This window comes from Prunus dulcis, chromosome 7 (assembly GCF_902201215.1).
Source record: "Prunus dulcis chromosome 7, ALMONDv2, whole genome shotgun sequence".
Taxonomy (NCBI): Eukaryota; Viridiplantae; Streptophyta; class Magnoliopsida; order Rosales; family Rosaceae; genus Prunus; species Prunus dulcis.
Genome location: NC_047656.1, coordinates 16,663,823 through 16,678,242, shown reverse-complemented (window position 1 = coordinate 16,678,242; position 14,420 = coordinate 16,663,823). Strand labels below are relative to the sequence as shown.

At 38.3% G+C, this 14,420-nt stretch overlaps 3 protein-coding genes across 7 annotated transcripts; all 3 read right to left on the bottom strand.

Annotated features, from left to right (window-relative positions):
* Window positions 1-1,342: 1,342 nt before the first annotated feature.
* LOC117635974 (glutamate receptor 3.6-like) lies at window positions 1,343-3,878 on the bottom strand. Its single transcript, XM_034370381.1, has 5 exons — window positions 3,827-3,878; window positions 3,373-3,662; window positions 1,917-3,271; window positions 1,550-1,827; window positions 1,343-1,422 (listed from the first exon to the last, which is right to left on the bottom strand). Exons 2-5 carry the CDS (start codon window positions 3,647-3,649, stop codon window positions 1,383-1,385), a joined length of 1,950 nt encoding a protein of 649 aa, XP_034226272.1. The 5' UTR covers window positions 3,650-3,662; window positions 3,827-3,878; the 3' UTR covers window positions 1,343-1,382.
* Window positions 3,879-4,653: 775 nt separating this feature from the next.
* Window positions 4,654-9,461, bottom strand: LOC117635971 (glutamate receptor 3.6-like). 5 transcript variants are annotated; one of them, XM_034370378.1, is made up of 7 exons: window positions 9,353-9,461; window positions 8,117-8,471; window positions 6,676-8,021; window positions 6,313-6,593; window positions 6,078-6,109; window positions 5,548-5,954; window positions 4,654-5,343 (listed from the first exon to the last, which is right to left on the bottom strand). In XM_034370378.1, the coding sequence occupies exons 2-7, from the start codon at window positions 8,379-8,381 to the stop codon at window positions 4,861-4,863; spliced, it is 2,814 nt and encodes a 937-aa protein (XP_034226269.1). In that variant the 5' UTR covers window positions 8,382-8,471; window positions 9,353-9,461; the 3' UTR covers window positions 4,654-4,860. The 5 variants fall into 5 exon arrangements, with proteins under 5 accessions (XP_034226269.1, XP_034226267.1, XP_034226270.1 ...); XM_034370376.1 differs by lacking the exon at window positions 9,353-9,461 and adding an exon at window positions 8,940-9,307; XM_034370379.1 differs by lacking the exon at window positions 9,353-9,461 and adding an exon at window positions 9,268-9,299.
* A 1,024-nt stretch (window positions 9,462-10,485) lies between these two features.
* On the bottom strand, window positions 10,486-13,466 carry LOC117635482 (glutamate receptor 3.6-like). The gene is made up of 6 exons (XM_034369794.1): window positions 13,432-13,466; window positions 12,978-13,267; window positions 11,811-12,876; window positions 11,689-11,720; window positions 11,199-11,605; window positions 10,486-11,007 (listed from the first exon to the last, which is right to left on the bottom strand). Exons 2-6 carry the CDS (start codon window positions 13,252-13,254, stop codon window positions 10,582-10,584), a joined length of 2,208 nt encoding a protein of 735 aa, XP_034225685.1. The 5' UTR covers window positions 13,255-13,267; window positions 13,432-13,466; the 3' UTR covers window positions 10,486-10,581.
* Between the last annotated feature and the right edge of the window lie 954 nt (window positions 13,467-14,420).

Here is a 14,420-nt window from a genome sequence, read left to right as displayed (position 1 = left end):
TGCAGAAAACAAATAAGAACATAACCCATTATAATTTAAGTATCAAACTATCCAGACAAACACATACATACATAGCTACATATATCATATATGCATAGACGTGTTCTTGATCTTGACTGAAGGACATAACAAGGTTTTTTACACAGGAAGGTTAAAGGTTGAATATTGGAATTTACTAGGGGCTTTTGGAAATTAATAATTAATTAAAATGCCTTTTTGGACCACCATTGCAAGTTGCAACAAAGAAAGCAAAACACTATCAGTCTTGCACAGAGAGAGTTTGATACAAGTTACTTCCTTTAACTTGTCATCAGTTCATAATTAAATAGACTGAATTAAGTTTCTTCAAGACATACTGATGTAAAAGAGAACTCTGTCATCTGATTAAACATTTTCATGCACTATTTTGTTTGAGGCTTTCTCAGTCCTCCTTCTCTTGGGTCGGCTTTTCACTTCTTGTTCCCTTTTATTTGCAAATGAAACAAATGATCGAAGACGTCTAGACTGTGGGCTCTCACAGCATGAATCTGAATACCTGTAGAATTGGTGCACAAGGCAAATAACATGAAGAAGGAGAGCAAGAAAGCAAGCTATGTCGCTGAGCACAAAGAGGCCCCAAAAGCTTTTCAGTGGCAGGCGGTCTACCGATTGCTTTGCTCCTTGTGCACTGCAAGCACTTTTCATCAGCCACTTGTCACGAATCTTTTGGAGATCCCCCTTCTCTGATAGTTTCAACACCGTCGTTTACATGTCAGTTGCTAGCGGCGAGTCCCTTGGAAAGGCCTAATGCATGAAAAAACCAACATTCATACACAACATGCAATCAAAAGAATGTCATTTTGTGTTTAGCAATGGCATTTTAAAAGGAGGATGATCACATGAAAGAATAAGATACTTACAAATCCCCACCCCATTTTCGTGAATTCTTGACCAACAATACTATATCCGCATCGGACAGAGAGGAAGAGCTCCATGTACGCACGCTCCTGAACCACTGCAGCAACACTGCCTGCGCGGGGCCCATCTTTTAAGGCCTCCTCAAATTCTTCTGGTGAGTTAAGGGGAACAAGTCTTGAACTGTGTATGTTTAGCTCGTCTGTCAAATACTTTTCGACAAAGGAACCTTTTGGGAAACCAATGGGATCATTGCCTGTTGCTAAACTTTCAATGCCTTTAATGGGGGAAGAAAGCTGCTCCACTGTGAGGATTGAGGTCAGGCTTGCAGTGTAGCTTGAGTTGATTATTAGAACTACAAATAGCCATATGATTAGCACAAACCGACCAAGCGTGCTGTCAGTTTTTTCTTCTGCATATGTTACCAATAAGGAGTAAGATCAAACAGTTATATAACATTTAACATAATATAAGCTTCTTGGTTCATTTCACTTACTCTGGGAAAAGAACAGAGTTGAAAAGCTAAACCTGTGAGAAGAAAGCAATAATTATATACTAATTAGAGAGTTTAGATCAAGAGATGATTAAAAACCAAGAAAATCTTTGTGGAATGTATTGAAATTTTGCATCTGAAGATGTGGATTGAAGCACTTACCAAATAATTGTGACAAATTGCTTCCTTGGAGGGCCCCGAAAATCCTCGTTTGTCCTACGCTCCAAAATCCAAACTACTGTTCCAACAACTAGGAAGAAAATGCCTGTGACACCCCACATCATTGGAGTGAAAGGTCTCAGAAAAGCCCAAGCACTAGAGTTCAACTTCCTTATTGGAGCAACCACAACTAAACCAGACTCAATATATGGCTGTGTAAAATCCACCATCTTTGTTCTGCTAGTGGTGATGGTAATATCCCCAACCACACCATCAAACTCCTGTATAAAGATGGAAATCCAAAGAATCAATAATTATAGTAATGTCAAGAAAAGTCTAAATAGTTTCTGTTTTGTAGTTTATTACTTACACCAATTCGGATCATGTGCAGAAGTTCATGGTTTTCTGAGTTCTTTTTACCATCCCCAAAAGGGACAAATTTAAATGGGACAGCATATGGTAACTCATTCAATGCAGCTAGAAAGACCACAATGCAATAGCCAGTGAATTCTGTGCCTTTTATGCCCACAAACTCACGATAGCTAACTCGATTTGGGACACCAATCCTGAGCTTTCTTCCGTTGTCAGGGAAAACCCACCCACGAGGCTTCTGAGTTGTCTGTCCAGGCCAGATGACGCTGTATAGTCGTTCAGTACCGGTGCTGGAGCCATTAGACTGCAGCTTCCTTTGAGGCTTTTCTGGTGGATCAAGTAAGAAACCAGAAGAGTTGGACCAATAACCAATTGTCCTAGTCCCTGTGCCAATCACATTGATGACTTCAAATGCAGGATTAATCAAGTTCCCATCTGGATTAAACTTAACTGGCCCAGTTAAACCAGTTGTGTTAACCTCTAAAATGCTTTGGAGTAGCTGGCTGCCACCATTGAACATGTTCAAAGCATCAAGATTCAACTTCCCTCCGCCTAACTCGTTTAAGTTCGAGTCATTTGAAAATGAAATATTTTCCCCACGAGCAAAAAATGAATCAAGGGCAACAGCAAGATGCCTTACAGAATCATAGGCATATAGACCATACGTATTTAGCCCAAAAGAAGAGCCATTCACTCTTCTTGAACTAGTTAAGTTGCTCCACCGCGATTTAAATTTCTTTTTGAGCTCCGATTCTGGTGTGTACATTTTTAATGTAAGAACCCCTTGAATGTCATCTGTTGATACAAAAGGCAGGGAAGGATCTGTATCTATTATGGTAGAGAACCAATCAGTAGCAATCCAGACATATCCACTAGCCATCATCATGAGGTTTCGTGCTTCAGTAAGCACTTGTAGACCCCAACTAGTATAAATGTGCAGGATCAGAATCCTGGACTCCATTGAAGAAACACTAATGAGTGCGTTGGTGATTTCATCTTTTGTTGCTTTGGGGTTCAGAGGCACTTTGTATGAAATTTTACACCGTTTTTCGGCTAGCTTGTCCCCTAAGGCAGCAATGGCATTTCTGCCAAAATCATCATTCACGTAGATTGCTATGACATCTCTCCACTCATAGTAGTCAACAAGGTCTGCTACTGCAGTCATCTGAAAGAGGTCACTTCTTGTTGTCCTAACCAAGAATGGGAACTGAGTTGGAGACAGAGTAGGGTCTGTTGCTGCAAATGATAATAGTGGGACTTTTAGTTCATCTGCAATATGTGAGATTACATGAGCAGTAGCTGAGAATTGGGGGCCAATTATGGCCACTGTGTCATTCTCCATGAACTGCAAAGCTGTCAAGCAACAAGAAATATCCATCATTCTTACTAAGACTTGTGTAAAGGAACTGATAAAACTTTTGAGTGAAAACATGGGAAATTTAATTAGTGTGTACCCTCGATGATGCCCAGAAAGTCACTAGATTTGGTATTCTGCATTTTAAGTGTCAGCTTTGTTCCATTGAGAATTTCTGGATCAGAATTGACATCTTCAACTGCAAGGGCTATTGCAAGTTTTGCAATTTTGCCAATGACAGAATCGAAAGTGAAAATCGCGCCTATGTTGACAACTTCAGGTCTTGCAGTAGTAGCAGTAGCACCAACACCAAGTCCATTTGAAGAAGCACCATTATAGAAAACCATAAATAGCATAAGCAACAAGGCTTTGTTCATGGTGGTCTGCACACTGCAAAAGGACCGAAATATCTAATGGGAAAGAGAAGTGGGTAATTAACAACAAAAATAAAGGAACATGCCCCAAAAACACATGCATGAAGATGACTAAATATCTAACAAAGCAATACGAAAAAGATGAATTTGAAGGACATAAAGAAAAATAATGAAGCTTACATTATTTGCTCTCAACTGAAGACAAATATGTATATGCAAAAGCAAGAACAAGCAAACGAGATTATATAAGCACCCAAGCTACACTGGCCAAGGCCAGGGTGCCACGTGTCAAATGAGTAAAGCCGAACGGCTACACTATTTTTCTTAAAAGTGGGAAAATGAGTATAGCCGCGCGGCTATACTATTTCTTAAAAATTCAAAAAACAATCTAGTGTAGCCGGGCGGCTATACTATGTACACAAACCATTCCAGCACTTATGCGACACGCGTCAAACCAGCCACGCGTCAAACCAGTAGCACAAGTTTTTTCTTTTTTTTAAAAAGTATAGCCAAACGGCTATACTATTTTTAAAAGCAATTAAGGTTATTTTCTTTTAGTATATATCATTTTTATTCAATAACATGTGAGAATTATGTGTTCAATGGTTAATATATGTATATATTTTTAATTAACGAAAAGGTTAGCTTTGGGCTTTGGGGCACTTGGGCTCTGTGATTTAAATTAAACCTGCTTAGTTAATTAATCTAATTTCATTATTCAATTTGTTGTTTAAAACGTAATTACTAATTAAAGTAATTTAAAAAGGCTAACATATTACTTAATTACATATATTAAATTAAGGAGGTAGGCCAAAAAACAAAAGTTAAATTTCGGACAATAAAACCAGATGAAGAATATTATAGGATCTATAATGAGGTAAATAATGAGCAACATGCCGTCAAATAAAAAGGTTCAGAGGATGTTATCGTTGACTATGTTGCTATAGATGCGAAGAAGCATCTTCAGAATCATCCGCAGAAGGTAAGCGGACAACCCAATTGCAATATTAGTGAATTTCTTCATCTTTCTATTAAAAAATTGGTATACTTCACAAAGAGCATTGTCTAAGTATTCCCATAAAAGAGTAATGCAGCGTGAAATTGAATATGTAATGACATGAGCTGTGTATGCATAAGCTTCTAACCTAATTCATATCAGAAGACGACCCATGAAGTTATAATTGGTGTGGATGGCTCTGAATCAGAACTTCTAATCAGGCATTATCACCATTATCAAGACTCATTCTTGAAGATGATTGATCAATATGTCTTCTTTTGGAGTTGTGCATTGATTCATCTTCACTTGCACTTCTATTTGACATCCTTTCCATTTGCCGTCTTTTGGATCGACTTTTTACTTCCTCTTCCTTCTTATCAACAAATGAAATAAAGGTTTGAAGACGTGCAGATGTCGAGCTGCCGGCAGAAATCACTTCCTCAGTGTAGTGCTTGCTGAACTGGCGCAGCATATTGATGAAATATATAATCAGAGCAAGAAAACAAGCTGAACCACAAAGAACAAAGAGGCCCCAGAAGCTTTTAAGTTGAAGCCTGTCAACTTGTAGCTTTGCGGCTTGTGAGGCACAACTACGGCTTATAAGCCATTTATCATGGATCCTTTGTAGATCCCCATTCTCTGACAGCTTCAAAATAGCAGTAGACATGTCCACTGATAAAGGTGAGTCCCTTGCAAAAGCCTGATTTGAAATGAACATGATAACTATGAGAATCCAGAACATAATATTTGGGCAACCAGTTCTGCTTATATCACATTTTAGCAATATTAAGGTTGTTTTATCAAAATGTCTTGAAGGGTCTCATTTGGTAATATAACATGTCAGGTTATCTGATAAAAGAGTATTACCATGGTCATAGATATAATAGATAAAAGAGAAACTTACAAATCCCCAACCAGTTTTGGTGAATTCTTGACCTACAATACTGAAATCACATCTGCTTGCGAGGAATAGCTCAATGTATGCACGCTCATCAATCACTGCAGCAACACCACCTCTTTGGGGACCGTCTTTCAAGGCTTTAGCATAATCGTCTGGCATGATAAGAGGAACGAGTCTGGACTCGTCAACATTGAGTTCACCAGTTAGATAACCCCTGGCAAATGAACCTTGCTGGTAGCCAATGGGGTCATTGCTTGCAAGCAAAGTATCAAGGCCTTTGATGGAGGAAGAAAGCTGTTGTACTGTAAGGATTGAGGTCAAACTTGCAGTGTAGCTTGAATTGATTATAAGAACGACAAACAGCCATATAATTAGTACTAAGCGACCCAGAGTGCTGACTGTATTTTCTCCTGCATAAGATCCCAACAAAAACAAAAACAAAAACAAAAACAAAAAGAGTAAATAAGCATTACTGAAGCAGCTATAACCCATGGTTGCTGGAAAAGCTACTAAATTAGTGCGAATTTACTTACTATGGGCAAAGAACCAAGTTGAAAAGCTAAACCTGCAGAAGGAAAGCACAAATTTTAAGTGATTGTGGGATTTATACCAAGAAGATGCCAATCCTAGTATGGTGAACTCCACAAATAGACATTATGAGAAAGTAACACCAATTGACAGACACTATCTCAATGTCTTGAACACAGTAGAGAATTATAAAGCTTCCAACATAGAATGAGATAACATGAGATACTTCTTATTACTCACCACAGAATAGTGACAATTTGTTTTTTAGGAGGCCCCCGAAAATCATCGTTCAACCTATGCTCTAAAATCCAAACAACTGTTCCAACAATGAGAAAGAAGGCAGCCGTGACGCCCCACATCATTGGATTGAATGGCCTCAGAAAAGCCCAAGGATTAGAATTCAACGTTGTCCTAACAGGTGCAACAACTACTAGCCCAGATTCAATAAATGGCTGTGTAAAATCTGCCATCCTTGTTAGGTTGGTGATGATTGCAATGTCACCTATTGCTCCATCAAATTCCTATAGGGAAGAAGCAAATGGAAAATCAGAAAAAATATCTACCTTCTTAAGTTTAAAGAAATGCTCTGTATATGATACTCACACCCGTTTGGATTTTGTGCACAAGTTCAGTGGTTGTTGGGTTCTTAACGCCATCACCAAAAGGAATCAACTTGTATGGAACAGCATAGGGCAACATGTTCAATGCAGCAGTAAAAACATCAATGCAGTACCCAGTGAACATGTCATTGCCTTCTGCGTATGAAACAAATTCACGAAAACTAACACGTTTTGGGACTCCAATCTTCAAGTGCCTTCCATTGTTTGGAAATACCCAACCACGAGGCTTCTGTGTTGTTTGTCCAGGCCAAATTACGCCGTACAGGCTTTCATTTGAACTAGAACGGTTTGGTGGCTTTGTGTATTCTGGAGGCACAACTGATAAACCCGAATAATTGGACCAGTAACCAATCTTCCTAATCCCTGTGCCAATCACATTTATGATTTCAAATGCAGGATGAATGAGGTTCCTATCTGGAGTGAACTTAACAGGGCCAGTTATGCCAGTCATATTAACCTGTAAAATGTTACGCAATAACAGATTCCCTCCATTAAAGATACTCATGGCATCAAGATTCAGATCCCCTCTGCGCAGCTGAGTCAACCTTGAATCATTTGAAAATGAAATGTTTCCTCCTTGATCAAAAAAGGCATTAATTGCATGAGCAAGCAACCACACAGTGTCGTAGGCATAAAGACCATAAGCATTCAACCCAAGTTTGCCTTTAGATGTCTGTCCACTAGTCAAGTTGCTCCACCTAGAAACAAATTTTCTTTTCAGTTCTGTCTCTGGTGTGTACATGCGCAATGTTAGAACTCCTTGCATATCATCCATCATACTTGATGGGAGAGGAGAGTTGGTATCTATTTGAGTAGTTAGCCAGTGAGTGGCTATCCAGACATAGCCAGTTCCCATCATGCCAAGATACTTGGCCACAGTAAACACCTGAGGACCCCAACCAGCATAAGCGTGAAGAACAATAATCCGAGACTCTGTCAAAGCCACTTTAACCAGTAAATCAGTGATGTTACTCTGGTTAGGATCAAGGACCAAAGGTGCTTTGTATGAGATCTTACAACGTCTCTCAGCAAGCATATCCCCTAATGCAGCAATCCCATTTCTCCCATAGTCATCATCAACATAGAGTGCAATTACCTCTTTCCATCCGTAGTGGTCAATCATTGCGGCTACTGCAGCCATTTGATGCAGATCATTCTGGGTGGTTCTAACAAAGAATGGGAACTGAAGTGAAGACAGGGTGGGGTCCGTTACTGAAAATGATAATAGAGGAACTTGGAGCTCATTTGCAATATGAGATATTACATGAGCTGTGACAGCATTCTGAGGTCCAATTATGGCCACTGTGTCTTTCTCCATGAACCGTAAGGCTGCAGCAAGAACAGCTGGATCAGAATTCACAGTGTTCCTATATAATGCATTTAAGAGAGATCTTACGAACTGTGAACAAAGTCGCAAGACGTACCTTCAACGATGCCCAGAAATCCACTGTAATTTGAGTCTTGCATTTGAACTATCATCTTAGTTCCACCAAGAACAGCTGGATCAGAATTCACATCTTCAATGGCAGCTTCTATTGCCACTTTAGCAACTTTGCCAACAATGGAATTGAAAGAGAAAACAGCCCCAACATTTACAAATTCTGGTCTTGTAGAGACATTCGTGCTACCCCCATTTGAGGCAACCCCATTATAGAAAACCATCAACACCAAGAGCCAAACTATATTCATCGTAAACCCCCAATTTTCAACTTGCTTTGCAAAGGAAGCAAACCAGCCACCCAGAAAGCGGTAGAATCAACTGGACTTCAAACTCATACACTGGCATAGTTAAGAAACACCGAAAAATAAGCAAGCAACTAAGAATTTCATCCAGTAACATGAAGAGAACAACTAGGTGCTGAAAGAGTATGTACAGGTAAGCTCAACATCATAAACTCCACAAGAAGTAGATAAATAATTAGAAACTCCCACTAATAACTAGATCTAATCATGAAACATAAACAGACAAATGATAAGTTGAGCTCACAAACTAGAGTTTTCTGCTAAATTACCAACTAATCAGACCCATGAAGAGACAACAGACACAAAATGAAAGTAAAAAGCAGCTTGTGAGGAAAGATTTTTATTTTGAGGAAAAAAGAAGAGCGTTTAATACGGACACAATTATGGGCTCACACCAGTACGCATATTCTAGCAACACTTAACAGTAAAAGAGAATTCCACCAACTTCATCAAAAAAGAGAATTCGACCAAGGGGAAAAAAACAGTGAAAAAAGGAAAAGAAACCTTTAGAAGTTTGATTCCAGATGAAAAGACAACTAACAGTGCAGCCATTGCCTTAATCCAAAGAACTGAACCAGAAGTTAGACCCAGAAATTTCTACTCTCTCTTACTAGATTAAAACAGTAACACAGCATTTGTGACTTAAACCCAAAGAACCCTTTTGGGAAAAAACTCATTCCCAAGGACAAGTATAATCAGGAAATTGGCCAACTGGGTTTTCTAGCAAAGAAGATGAAAGGAATTTAAGAAGCAAAAAGTTATAAACTTTAGAGCTTTATGCATCAAAAAGGTCAGGGTTATACGCTAAGCAGTATTGGTCAAGCATGTACACCTGAGAAAGTTTCTGAAATTGCTCATGTAAAATGAGGATAATAGTATTATTGTCAATGCAGAAAATGTGGGTTGGAAATTAATACCAGGTAGAAAGAAAGAGACACTGTTGGTTGTGATGAGAGTGTGTTCCATGACATGGAGATGACGACCTCGGAATTTTCAGTGGCAAAATAGTTTTTGTGGCTGTCCTCTCTTTTTCACCGTTACAAGTGGAGAGGGGCAAAATTCTCATAAAAAAAGATTGTTGCAGGAGTATTCTTTTCGTAGATATTTTGTACCATTAATTAACTGATAACAACATACACAAGTGCAAATGTGATATATAATTCGTTTTCTCGACTTTTTCTTGAGAGATTTTTGTTTTCTCTTAACTTAAAAAAGTGATTAATCATTTCATATTAATTACCATTATCAGCAAGATCTGATGTAACTTATTATCCATTTTTCTTTTCTAAATGAAACAAAATTTAAAATGAGATGACTTATCAGTAGGCTCTTAAATGACATTTAAGGAACTACTAACACGTTTAATGAATGTAACATAAAATATTTACTGAAGGATTCTTAACATATATGAATTATCATCTATTCAAAATTTTAAATCAAGTGGAAAATTGGTGTGACTAGACCAAATAGTCATACGAGGGAATGACTAGAAAAAATCAGTGGACCAACCGACCTTCAATTTATCAGCAAAAGAACAGCACAATAAAACCAAGAATGGTGGACCCAATAAGCCAAAAATGCACATATGCCTTGTGTAGAATTTTCAGACTCGCTTATGGATGCACCACCAACAATGCCTTGTGTTTGCTTGTTTAATTCATTGGCTTTACCATAGGATCATGTGGTCCATATATTAAGCATTATGAATTGGCTGTTTTCACAGAAGGATTTTGATCCATAAATCTAGTATCGAATATTCTTTTCTAAAACGTTCCCAACTTTATTGTTGACAAATTGAAAAGAAAGTAATCGAAATATAAAAAGTTAGGAAGAAAGTTGTGTATGAAAAGATGCAAGGAAAAAAAACAAAAAAGTCTAAAGTAAAATGTCTGGTCTAGTGTACAACTATTTTAGCCAGGCTCAAACCTTATTTTAGCCCATATTGAGAGTACGGGCCAAGCTGTTGGGCTTTTTTGGCAGGCTTCGACCCCAATTTACGGGGATCAACTCTTTTTAATTTTTTTATTTTTATACAAGTAATATTAGAGAATGAAAAATCGAATCTAAAGACCTATTATGCATGGATATAATCATTTGAGCTACAAATCACTCACTTATTTTTCACTTTTTTTCATTATCTCATAGTTTAGACGCTTTCATCCAAACCATTGATGGTACTATCTTCATGCACTATTTTACTTGAGGCCTTCTCAGTCCTCATTCTCTTGGGTCTGCTTTCCGCTTCTTGCTCCCTTTTATTTACAAACGAAACGAAAGATTGAAGCCGTCTAGATTGTGAGCTCTCACAGTCAGAATCAGGCCGCTTGTAGTATTTGTGCATCATGCGAATAACATGAAGAACAAGAGCAAGAAAGCAAGCTATGCCACTCAGCAGAAAAAGTCCCGAAAAGCTCTTTATCTGAAGGCGATCTACAGCTTGCTTTGCTCCTTCTGCACTGCAAGCACTTTTCATCAGCCACTTGTCATGAATCTTCTGAAGATCACCCTTCTCTGATAGTTTAAGTACTGCAGTTGACATGTCAATTGCTAGTGGAGAGTCCCCTGGAAAGGCCTAAAATGAAAAACCAACTATGATTATAAGCATACGATCGAGCACTAGACAGTTTATCATGTTATGTTGTCAAGGCTCATATCGACAGTATGACAACATAAGGTATCAAAGTTATATGCCGGAAAAAAAAAAATGCAAAAACCAAATGTCATGAACTTTTGTACAATGAGATTGAAGGATATGATACTTACAAAACCCCATCCCATTTTGGTGAATTCTTGACCTACAATGCTATATCCGCATCGAGAAGAGAGGAAGAGTTCCATGTATGCACGCTCATCGATCACTGCAGCAACACCGCCTGCGCTGGGGCCATCTTGCAAGGCTTTCTCATATTCTTCTGGTGAGTTGAGAGGGACAAGTCTGGACCTGTGTATGTTTAGCTCATCGATCAAGTAGTTTTCAGCAAATGAACCCTTCAGGAAACCAATGGGATCACCGCCTGTTGCTAGACTTTCAATCCCTTTAACAGGTGAAGAAAGCTGCTCCACTGTGAGGATTGACGTCAGGCTTGCAATGTAGCTTGAGTTGAGTATTAGAACTACAAATAGCCATATGATTAGCACGAAGCGACCGAGCGTGCTGCCCGTTTTTTCATATGTTACCAATACGGAATACGATCAAACAGTTATATAAAGTATCATTTAACATAATATAAGCATCTTGGTTCATTTCACTTACTCTGGGAAAAGAACAGAGTTGAAAAGCTAAACCTGCGAGAAGAAAGCAATAATTATATACCAATTAGAGAGTTTAGATCAAGTGATGATTAAAAACAAACTAAGAAAATCTTGGTTTTGGTTTTTCTGGAGCCATTAGACTGCAGCTTCCTTTGAGGTTTTTCTGGTGGATCAAGTGATAAGCCAGAAGAGTTGGACCAATAACCAATTGTCCTAGTCCCTGTGCCAATAACATTGATGACTTCAAATGCAGGATTAATCAAGTTCCCATCTGGATTAAACTTAATTGGCCCAATTAAACCAGTTGTGTTAACCTCTAGAATGCTTTGGAGCAGCTGGCTGCCACCATTGAACATTTTCAAAGCATCAAGATTCAACTTCCCTCCGCGTAACTCATTTAAGTTGGAGTCAGTTGAAAATGAAATATTTCCCCCACGAGCAAAAAATGAATCAAGGGCAACAGCAAGATGCCTTACGGAATCATAGGCATATAGACCATACGTATTTAGCCCGAAAGAAGAGCCATTCACTCTTCTTGCACTAGTTAAGTTGCTCCACCGCGATTTAAATTTCTTTTTGAGCTCCGATTCTGGTGTGTACATTTTTAATGTAAGAACCCCTTGAATGTCATCTGTTGATACAAAAGGCAGGGAAGGATCTGTATCTATTATGGTAGAGAACCAATCAGTAGCAATCCAGACATATCCACTAGCCATCATCATGAGGTTTCGTGCTTCAGTAAGCACTTGTAGACCCCAACTAGTATAAATGTGCAGGATCAGAATCCTGGACTCCATTGAAGAAACACTAATGAGTGCGTTGGTGATTTCATCTTTTGTTGCTTTGGGGTTCAGAGGCACTTTGTATGAAATTTTACACCGTTTTTCCGCTAGCGTGTCCCCTAAGGCAGCAATGGCATTTCTGCCAAAATCATCATTCACGTGGATTGCTATGACATCTCTCCACACATAGTAGTCAACAAGGTCTGCTACTGCAGTCATCTGAAAGAGGTCACTTCTTGTTGTCCTAACCAAGAATGGGAACTGAGTTGGAGACAGAGTAGGGTCTGTTGCTGCAAATGATAATAGTGGGACTTTTAGTTCATCTGCAATATGTGAGATAACATGAGCAGTAGCTGAGAATTGGGGGCCAATTATGGCCACTGTGTCATTCTCCATGAACTGCAAAGCTGTCAAGCAACAAGAAATATCCATCATTCTTACTAAGACTTGTGTAAAGGAACTGATAAAACTTTTGAGTGAAAACATGGGAAATTTAATTAGTGTGTACCCTCGATGATGCCCAGAAAGTCACTAGATTTGGTATTCTGCATTTTAAGTGTCAGCTTTGTTCCATTGAGAATTTCTGGATCAGAATTGACATCTTCAACTGCGAGGGCTATTGCAAGTTTTGCAATTTTGCCAATGACAGAATCGAAAGTGAAAATCGCGCCTATGTTGACAACTTCAGGTCTTGCAGTAGTAGCAGTAGCACCAACACCAAGTCCATTTGAAGAAGCACCATTATAGAAAACCATAAATAGCATAAGCAACAAGGCTTTGTTCATGGTGGTCTGCACACTGCAAAAGGACCGAAATATCTAATGGGAAAGAGAAGTGGGTAATTAACAACAAAAATAAAGGAACATGCCCCAAAAACACATGCATGAAGATGACTAAATATCTAACAAAGCAATACGAAAAAGATGAATTTGAAGGACATAAAGAAAAATAATGAAGCTTACATTATTTGCTCTCAACTGAAGACAAATATGTATATGCAAAAGCAAGAACAAGCAAACGAGATTATATAAGCACCCAAGCTACACTGGCAAGTAAGAGCTACCCATGAGTCTATTATTGTAGGGACTTCAAAAGGGTGAAGTGGAAGGAATTCATGATTTTGTGCAAGGAAATGCAAAGAAGTAAGAACCCCTTGAGCATCATTCATTGCCAATAGGAGGAGAAGAGGATAATCCTCCCCGTCATCCGCAAGTTTTGTGCCGCATGTGAAGGAAGTTGAGGTTCCATTGGGGTGGAACCTCAACTTCCTTCAACATGACTCTATAAAAAGCTACTTTTTAAAAGACAGGCACTATAAATGAGGCCACCTCAAAGTCGCTGAATCATTGTTGTCATCAAAAATAAAAGTTGCAATTCATTGCCATTGCCCAGACTCGAGTATTATATGAAGAGATATGAGGTTTGATATAGATTCAGATTATTTTTGGACCACCCTTTTATAAAGTGTGACCTTCAAAGCTAAATCACAGCAACATAATTAAAGAGGTTAACTATTTGCTGAGGGGGGATAACTATTTGAATTTAGAACTGATGAGAATATCCATAAAGTTTTGAACTTTATATCTAGTGCCTCATAAATTCATTGAATTTATTAAATGTTTGAACTTTGAATTGAATGGACTAATTTAGGTTGTTCCTCTAATACATTATGAGTTGGAAAGCTGTTAGCAACACTTTCTGCCATAACTTTTTTTTTTTGTCTAGCTATATGCTGTCTTTATGCAATTTTGAGCAAATTTTTTGAATTTTGGGCATCCTTATACAATTCGAGAAAGACTTTTATAGAACAAGAATAACACGATTTTGTTATTTCTGACTAATAATATTATAATACACGTGACAACACTTCCTTGTAATACGATATTATTGATTAAAAATAATAAAATATTATTATCCACATATGTCGTTTGATTGATTGCTTCATTGGCTT